We start from the raw sequence: 9,491 nt of genomic DNA, 5'->3' as shown, positions 1-9,491 counted from the left end.
TGACAGAACTTATTAACAAATATAGGGTTGACTTAAATTCATATCAACGACGTTCAACAATTGCAATGTACAATAATACTGCTGACATGGTTCTCAAGACACCCTATGTTAGACTAACTCCAACAAAAATCTCTACATATTTTAGTTTAACACCACATATTAAACTAAAATGTGTATAATACATTTGATAGTATGATAAATACATATGTGCAAAAATTAAAAGTAAATTATGTCTCTAATATCGATACTTATGTATAAAGGACGAGATATAGAGGACGCTGCTAGAGATAGAGAAGATATAGAGAAAAGAATCTTTTAGAAGACTGTAAAAGACAGATATAGAGGATGAATATAAAGAACGTTGTTGGAGACAGTCTTAGAACAAAAGCCAAAAAACAAATACACCTTAGAGCATCTCCAGTCTAGCAACAGCCCTCGAAATATAGCTCTCTATTTTTCTTTTGAGAGCCCCTCCTATTTTTAAGAGTCTGTTTTTTTCATCTCCTCCAATAAGAGCCCTCAGATTTATCCCAAGAGACAATGACAGCTATCATTTCTTTCTCCTCGGTCTCATCAGCTGAGCTGCCATCCGAATCTCGGACATTGTGGCGGTAGAGAGATGAGCCAAGATGCTCTTTACACTACCTGATCTATCTCTTTAGTGGCTAACTAAACAGGCTACGCACACAAGACAGTTGATCAACTACAAGAAAATAATAAAATATGCTCCACAACCAACTACGAGATTGTTAAATATACGTATCCGAATACCAGGTGTGAAGGGATATAAATTGCATTGTCAGGACTGACTCTCCGTGTCAAGATCCATATTCAAACAATCTGTTGGTCGTGCAGGAGATAAACTGCCCTGCAAAACAACAAGTTCAATCAATCAGCATAATGTGTCGTATTTTAAAGTTATCACTTATCATGTAAGGAAGATGCTTGGGGGCTTGGTGCTTATAGTGGTTGTCTGGAACTGACGAACAACAGATCTCTTTTTGGAAGAGTAAAATTTAAGAGTAACTTTTGGGAAAGACGGCTTTAGGTAGTTGTTGCGCTGACTTCAGGTTTCCCAGGTAACAATAAAACTTTGTTTTACATATACTCTGTTTGGGCAAAACAAAGTGTGATCTCATCTCTTTCTTGATACAGTACTAACAAAATACTGTTTCCTAACCACCTCTTTTACTCAAACTAAGCCATAGCCAATTGAGAAACCGACATTGCGACTCTTTCAGCTCCTGTTCAATGTCCAGCAGCAGTTACATGGACACAGCTAGTCAAGCCCTAGCTGAGCAGCAGTCCGCTATGCACCTCTCCTGCTCCCCATGTCCCAGTGAAGCAGCACCACTAATCGAGCGGGCCACCAGCAATATGGCTAAAGCGGTCGTCAACCTTGAGAAAGAGGCAAAAATAACTGGACCAGTGTGAAGCAATGGACTTCATGATGATGAAAATTTTGCATCAGTAGGCCAGGCGCAGAGCACGGGGTTTAGGAGCATGCAGTAAGGTTGGTGCATATGCAGACACAACAATCATAGGGGAGTGCTGCTTTAATCCAGATCATCCCAATCTTAATTAGCAAAGTGAACATGAACCATCAAAATGACACCAGCACGCATGGTTTTCAGAAACCTGCTTTTCATGAAAACCGGTTGTAATCATTTTTCACAAAGTGCATAACTGGGCTTTTGTATGGAAAAGTGGTTTTCATTACATGAGAGTTTCCAAACAAAGTTTTTCAGTTAGTTAGGTTAAAATCTGTTCTAGGAATTTTGATTTCCACAAAACCTGTGTTCCTAAAAACCCCATAGTGTAAGGAGCGTAAGATCCCATACCATGCCAATGTCTACATTGGGTTCAAGAAGGCTGTCAGCTTTTTCTGTATTTGCAGCTACTAGCTCCGGAGATGGCATTGCACCAGACTACAAGAATGAAGAGAACTCAATTTATGATCACAAAACTATGGAAAATGGGTTTTTTAGCCATGCTAGACAATACAAATAATGAATTAATAGGCAACTTACCTTGAAGTGCACTGGGCTTTGTACTTGCATGCTGCCTGGATCAGTTTCCAACTGGTGATCTACATTTTGTGTGGTGGCTGTAAAAAATAAAGGAATAGAATAGTTGACAGTTTGACACACAATTCACAACGTAGAAATCAGAAATGTAAAGTGGAAGCATGTTGTCTATGTTAAGATTTGGTCCAACAATGGTATGCCAAGTGCAAAACTGGATACGAAGCTGTATAGCTTTGATAGTCTACAGTGGAACTTGAACAAAGAAATATTATTAAGAGTTTTGCAAACCAAGTGTGTGACTCCACAAAGTAAATAAAAATTATGACAATGACGGACAGGTCTCATAAGGATGAATTGAAACCAAGATCTTAAAAGAGGAAAAGGGGGACTTGCCTTCTTTGACAACTGCAGTTACCAAGGTATGCTCATTTGCTAGACCACATTGTGTACCTGGAACCCTAATGGTTTCACCACGCACAACATGGAGCATTTTCAGATTTTATTTTTAAAATGTCAATTTGTTCACCAGAACAATAAATGTTCAATGAATCACTCACCTTTCATGTTGTTCATTATTCACATCCTGTACGTCCTGATTTTCAGAAATTGCTGAAAAACTATTCATTCCCTAGTACACAATGCGTTCAGACACATAGTATTTAGCTATAGACAACAACAAAGTCTTTTAGTCCCAAACAAGTTGGGGTAGACAAGGAAATAATGCACGCATCTTAATATGAACATTGGAGACACCATTCAACTTTTACTAAAATATTTGCATCTTACCTCATGCCCAATACTACTGAATAAATCTTGAAATTTCTGTAAAGCAATTTCCATGTTATGAAGTTCCAAACGCATTGCCTGCAAAAAAATAGGCATTCAATTGGGATCTTCAAGGCAACCTGAAATCAGAAACATTGGCAACAGAATCACCTGATTCTCTGAAGTTAATCTATCAATAGCGTAATCCTTCACCAACAAAGTTTTATTAAGGTAACGTCATTAAGGTAGAAAACAACCGACATGATTTTGACATAAACTGAAGATTAAACATATGCAATTTATTGACTTAGTTAATGGATATTTCTTCCAGATGGGGCTGAAAACTGCTGTTAAGCTTCTCATCCTGAAGGCGATTTTTTAACTCATATATGATCCTCGCCCTACTACGGAGTTCAAGCTGGTATGCACTGATTTTGCTTTCCAAGAAATTAAGATTCTCTGCAGAAATGAAACGTGAGTTACTGCATAATAGAAAAATAAAAAGAAATATTGCATATACAGTAGCCACTATCATCATATAAAAAACACAATCCCATCAAGCAAGACACAAGGAGAGAAAATACCTACAAAATCTTTCTCAAGCACAGAAATCCTTTGGACTTTATCCTTCAAGTCAGCAACTGACATAAGAATACACGCGACAGTAAGAAAACATAATAATCAGAGAAGCCGTGAAACATAATAATCAAAATGACATTGAGTAATCAGATAACTGGAGAAACCAAGTGTCAAGAGTGCTCATAGCCATACCTACATTTTCCTTCTCACCAACTAGACAATGCACATCACCTAGTACTTGTTTCACAGCAGCAACTTCCTTTTCTACCGAACTAAACAAAACAAGATGTGAATTCAATTTCTCTGACATTACAGCAATCTGTTTATCCTTCAGCTGGATTGTCCACTGCATAGAACAAGTAGAGTCCTGCCTACGAACATGGTATGTGAGCCAAATGTCAGTTTGCTTCCATGCACAGGTTGAAGGTTGATTCAGAACCTAAGCTAAAACCCCTGAAAAAACAAAACCAAATCATATGAATTTCATGGAAGTAAACGGTGCCTGATTTTCGGCAAATTCAAACCAATAGAGGCTTCTATAACACGTATAGTTGGCTTGGCATACCCCCCCACCCCCCCAAAAAAAAATGAAGTTGTAGTCAAAGATGCAAGCATGTCTGATCCTCTTACCTAGGAACTTGGCAAGGTCAGACAACAAGCAAGTTTCTTCAATTCCTTTGTTTGGTTTGAGACATTGAACTGAGGAAGGTAGATGAAGATGTAAATGCTTTTGAGGGAGAGCCAATTCGACTCACCTCACCTAGCAAGGTATATCTTGCGGCCATGCCCGACCTTGCCAAGCAAGGCTAGTAGGCAAAGTTTAGCAAGGAAACCAAGCATGACCAAAAAAAAGGAGCAGTAAATCTGTTAAATTATGCTCTTGGTTCCAGAGGCCATATTTGTGGGGATGACGATTCATGATTGTTAAAAGAAAATTTCTAGTAGGTTAACTGACACAAGAGTTGTACAAGTAGGTTAACTGACATAAGATTTGTAGAAATGTGTGATTGTGGCGAAGACAAAGATATACACTAGCAAGTTTAGTGATTTGTATAGATAAAGAGGGCATGCAAATAAACGACAGCTCAAAATAAGGGGGCAAACGAAAAGGGAAGCTACCTGCCTCATAGTGTTTTATGAAAGCCTCCCTGGATTGAAGCAGCACATCCATGCTTTCTTTCAAGTTGTTTTCGTTTTTCTCCAGCTGCTCATTCTCATTCTCAAGGCATTTTATCTGTGCAGAAGCACAACAAGTGGAAATACTAACTAGGACGCCAATACATCAAAGCGGCATTAGCAAGTAGCTTTATCCATATGGTGACGACACTGACTTTTAAGCAATGTCACACATTTGAAGGATACTGTCCAGAATCATGACCTAACGGAGAAATTTGGTATTATGAAACACGACGGATGCGGTTTCGACGAAATAGAGGCTCAGGCGAGGGTTTCTCCGTTATGAAAAAGCTGGGCATAGCCAACACTCTAAAATGAAAATGACAGCTCTATTAACATGTTAACAACTCTATTAACCTGGTTCCGTCCCCCGGCCTCGTCGCCGTCCGTTCTCCGTCGCTAGGTCTCCTTCTCGGTCTCCTCCATCCCGGTCCCCTTCTCCTCCATCTCCGTCGCATTCTCCATAGCCGGGCGCCGCTGCCTTCGACCATACGCCGTCCGTGCGTCGCTAGGTCTCCTCCATCCCCGTCCGTGCGCATTTACCCTCCCCGTCGCCGCGGGTGATGGGAGACATGGTCCTTCTGCCCAACGGCGCGGAGGTGGCCATCATCAACGGCGCCGCCGCGGACGGCACCGCTGGGTGGGAGTCCGCCAAGACGTCGGCGTACGCGCCCGTCGTCTACCGCCCGGACCACTCGCCGGGGGACCGGTTCGAGGAGCAGAACGCGGCGGGCGTCGCGCGGCTGTACCACTCCTCGGCGGTGCTCCTCCGCGACGGCCGCCTGCTGGTGGGCGGCAGCAACCCGCACACCTACTACAACTTCAGCAACGTGCAGTTCCCCACCGACCTCAGCCTGGAGGCCTTCTCGCCGGAGTACCTCGACGCGTCCAACGACATGCTCCGGCCGAGGATCCTCGACCCGTCCCCCACCGGCGCGCCGGCGACCGTGGGCTACGGGGCGACGATGGTGATCCGGTTCCTGGTCCCGGCATTGGCGCGGAGAAGGCGCGGCGGCCGCGCCGGCTGCCTCGGTGACGTGTCGGTGACGATGGTGGCGCCGTCCTTCACGACGCACTCGTTCGCGATGAACCAGCGGCTGCTGTTCCTTGACGTGACCAAGAATGTGGCGGTGCGCGGCCGAGCCGACACGTTCAGCGCGTCGGTGACGATGCCGGCGACAGCGGTGCTGGGGCCACCGGGGTACTACATGTTGTTCGTGGTCAGGGACCACATATGGAGCACGGCCACGGCGGCGACGTCGACCGGCCGGACAGGGACCACATATGAAGCATGATTCAGGCAAGCGCAAGCAACTCAGGCACCTTCGCTCCGCCCCCGGCGCCACACATGTCTGCGACAGCGCTCCTGCAGAAGGCAACAGAGGCTGGAGCGACACAATCGAGCTCATCGTTCTTGAAGGAGTTTAGGCTCGCCTCCTCGTCGTCATCGCCTCGACCAAAGCAGCAGCAACTCCATGGAAGGGTTGCTGAAATCAGCACGGACCCATGGCAGTACCGGAGCAGTAATCAGCAAATGGAGATGGAGCGCCACCAGAGCCATCAACGGAGGGAGATGGAGTCCAGTTCGCAACCATGGCAGCACCCCGTAGTGCCCAGCAGATGGAGATGGAGCGCCACCAGCACCGGAGTCATCAACAGAGGGAGATGGAGTCCAGTTAGCAACCGTGGCAGCACCCCCCGCGACCAGCCGGAGACCGAGCAGCAGGCCGACGAGGAGAACGCGACGGGGATGGAGGAGAACTGACGGCGACGGCGCTGGGGACGGAACCCGGTTTCAACGAGACTAATACGGCTCTGAATCCGTTAATGAAGTTGGTATGTCTATTTTAGAGTGTTGGCTATGCCCAGCTTTTCTATAATGGAGAAACCCTCGCCTGAGCCTCTATTTCATTGAAGCCACATCCGTCGTGTTTCATAATATCAAATCTCTCGACCTAACGAGTAACACAAATCATTGGAAGGACTTACAAGATATAGAGACAAAATGGGCAGCATAATGATATAACCTAACGAGGTAAACCAAGTGACCGGCAGCTTCAACCCAGTCACAATCCATCCAACAATGGCGCCCCCAAGCGGTACGGACAAAAACTGGAGACGAATGGTGAGGGAGAACGAACCCTGGCCTCGAGCCTCCGTAGCGAGTCGTCCCGCGAGGCCACCTCCACGCGCAGCTCCCGGGCCTCCCTACGTTGTTCCGCCGCCGCCGCCTCCCACCTCTGCGCGAGATTGCCAGAACACTCAAACCTCCATCAGCGAACATGGCACAGGACCCTGGACACCGAGAGAATCCCTCACCTGGCCGGCGTCTCGGAGCTCCTCGCGGGCGCCGCGCTCCCGCTCCTGCGAACGGGAAATGGGAGACGATTGTTAGTGCGCGGGTGTGGAAGAGTTTACAGTCTAGAATGCCAGGCGGGGTGAGCGGGTGGCTAACGCGGAGATGGCGGAACTCAGAGACGAGGACGAGGAGCTGCAGCTGCAGCTGTGCCAACACCGCCGCCTCGGGCTCCATTGGCGCCGCGCAGGGTAATCGCCGGGACCCGGCTCCAGATGATCTCCGCTCGGTTCTGGCAGGAAGTTTAGGCCTACTTGCGAGCTGTTTCATAAGGCTGCGACTAAAAGTGTAATCGAACGGATATTATTCATTTTATATTTGTTTTTATATTTTCCTTTTATATTCAGATAGGATATTATCAAGTTATTAGATAATATTTGAATTTGTCTTAAATATCTAACTTTAAAATACGGATACAAATAAAGATCAGATAATTATCGAATATTGAGTACTCAGACTCGCATATTTATATCCTTTTAGACAGATTGAAATTTGAATACGGACGAATAATATTTGTACCATTTACACCCCAGATGCGACTAATATGCCTCTAGCTTTACTCATATAAAACATTGTTGGGTCTATGCTTCGTCGCCGAAGGTCTTCAAGGGAGAAGCGGCTTTCAACTGGAGCCGTTTGCATGAGATGGCCGAAGATTCCTTTCCATGAAGCTTCGACAGTAAAACCGACTTAAAGATAGAATGACTTTTTAGTCCATGAAGGTCTGAGTCAATGTTGTAAGCTTTTATAAGGGGCATACTTGTAATTCCTCACAGGCTGCGTCCTGTGCCTATAAATAGTGAACAGTATTCCGTTGCTGTTCACGGATTCTAGTATTTTTGCAATTGCATATTCTGGAATTCACCCTTTTGCCAAGGCAGAGGTATTATTGTATTCAATAAATATAATATGAATTGTCTATGATTTATTTACCCCTTTTCTGTACCTTCTATTTTATGTCATATTACAATATCCATTGAAATTTAATTACGAAGATTTAAGCTCCGTAATTTTACTCTCATCAACCTTCGTCCAAGGCTCATTATCCTCAACGGAATAATGTTTCATGGACGAAGGACGTTAACATTTAACACTTTATGTTGCCCTGTTCTTAATTCATAGCACTTGAGAACAAGTCCCCAACATTGGCGCCCACCTCCGGTGAACTCACTTCCACTTTTCGAGCTGATGGCTTCGTTCAATGACCGAGCTGGAGCTGCTTCGGACCCGAAGCTGGTGCTCCCGATCACAGGTGGTTCGTCCTCAGAACCAGTTAACAAAAAACAAAAGAAGGAAGCGCAGAGAAGGGTACAGCATGTTGGGGTGCAAGGACCCTTCATCAAGTCAAGATGGTCTCACATTCCTATTACCTTCTCCCAAGAGGACCTTCAGCTCAAAGATTACCCACACAATGATGTCATGGTTATCTCTTGTGTTATCAAAGGATTTCTGGTCCATAATGTCTTGGTTGACACAGGCAGTGCAGCTGACATCATATTTGCTAAGGCCTTCAGACAAATGCAAGAGCCAGAAGATAAGATTCATGATGCTACACATCCTCTCTGTGGCTTCGGAGGAAGGCAGATTGTAGCATTGGGCAAGATCACCATGTCAGTGACCTTCGGGTTCATCAACAACACTAGAACTGAGCAAGTTGTGTTTGACATTGTTGACATGGAATACCCTTACAATGCAATTATTGGTCGTGGTACCCTCAATGCCTTCGAAGCAATCCTTCATCCTGCCTATCTTTGCATGAAGATACCTTCGGATCAGGGACCCATTGCTATTCATGGAAGTCAGGAAGCTGCAAGAAGGGCCGAAGGCAATTGGACTAACTCAAAAGCAATCCATAACATAGATGGAGCTGAAGCTTGTGAACAGTACAAATTCAGAAGGGAGAAAGCAGCTTCAGCAGATCAGCCGAAGCCTATGCTCTTATGTGAAGACATAGCAGAGCAGAAGGTGCTGTTAGGCTCTCAATTATCCGAAGAGCAGGAGAAAACCTTGATAAGGTTTTTGTTCAATAACAAAGATGTTTTTGCATGGTCAGCCAATGATCTCTGCGGAGTTAATAGAGATGTTATTGAGCACTCGCTCAATGTCGATCCATCCTTTAGACCTAGAAAGCAAAGGCTTCGGAAAATGTCAGATGATAAGGCCGAAGGTGCTCGCAACGAAGTCAAAAGACTCCTCAGTGCAGGAGTTATCAGAGAAGTGAAGTACCCAGAATGGCTAGCTAACACTGTTATGGTAAAAAAGGCCAATGGCAAGTGGCGAATGTGCATCGATTTTACAGATCTTAACAAGGCTTGTCCGAAGGATGAATTCCCATTACCAAGGATAGACTCTTTAGTTGATGCAGCAGCTTCTTCAGAGCTCATGAGTCTGTTAGACTGTTATTCAGGTTATCATCAAATTTGGATGAAAAAGGAAGATGAGCCGAAGACTAGCTTCATAACTCCAAGTGGCACATATTGCTATCTTCGGATGCCTGAAGGGCTCAAAAATGCTGGAGGAAGTTTCAGCCGAATGACTGCGAAGGTTCTCCAATCTCAAATAGGCAGAAATGTGCTAACTTATGTTGA

The 9,491-nt window shown here is 44.9% G+C and overlaps 1 protein-coding gene across 4 annotated transcripts; it reads right to left on the bottom strand.

Annotated features, from left to right (window-relative positions):
- Nucleotides 1–299: 299 nt before the first annotated feature.
- LOC100274351 (uncharacterized) lies at nt 300–7,176 on the bottom strand. Of its 4 annotated transcripts, none has more exons than XR_004858150.1 (14): nt 7,003–7,176; nt 6,867–6,911; nt 6,689–6,787; nt 4,495–4,605; nt 3,564–3,738; nt 3,377–3,433; nt 3,115–3,251; nt 2,964–3,023; nt 2,814–2,891; nt 2,585–2,690; nt 2,421–2,485; nt 2,031–2,107; nt 1,842–1,928; nt 300–868 (listed from the first exon to the last, which is right to left on the bottom strand). XR_004858150.1 is itself a non-coding variant. In NM_001148711.1 (14 exons), the coding sequence occupies exons 1-14, from the start codon at nt 7,078–7,080 to the stop codon at nt 800–802; spliced, it is 1,209 nt and encodes a 402-aa protein (NP_001142183.1). In that variant the 5' UTR covers nt 7,081–7,115; the 3' UTR covers nt 301–799. The 4 variants fall into 4 exon arrangements, 2 of the variants coding, with proteins under 2 accessions (NP_001142183.1, XP_035823733.1); NM_001148711.1 differs by having other exon boundaries at nt 301–868; nt 2,585–2,655; nt 7,003–7,115; XM_035967840.1 differs by lacking the exon at nt 300–868 and adding an exon at nt 914–1,398 and having other exon boundaries at nt 2,585–2,655; nt 7,003–7,162.
- Nucleotides 7,177–9,491: the final 2,315 nt, after the last annotated feature.

The sequence above is a fragment of the Zea mays genome, chromosome 5, assembly GCF_902167145.1.
Source record: "Zea mays cultivar B73 chromosome 5, Zm-B73-REFERENCE-NAM-5.0, whole genome shotgun sequence".
NCBI lineage: Eukaryota > Viridiplantae > Streptophyta > Magnoliopsida > Poales > Poaceae > Zea > Zea mays.
This window is presented reverse-complemented; position numbering and strand designations above follow the sequence as displayed.

Bases quoted from the DNA above. Each gene is read 5' to 3' on its own strand.
- LOC100274351 (NM_001148711.1), bottom strand. From the start codon at position 7,080: ATGGAGCCCGAGGCGGCGGTGTTGGCACAGCTGCAGCTGCAGCTCCTC. The intron at 3,739-4,494 runs GCAGGTAGCTTC...GTTCGTAGGCAG, and splicing joins CTTTCATAAAACACTATGAG to GACTCTACTTGTTCTATGCA. The intron at 2,656-2,813 runs GTAAGATGCAAA...ATTGTGTACTAG, and splicing joins TCAGTAGTATTGGGCATGAG to GGAATGAATAGTTTTTCAGC.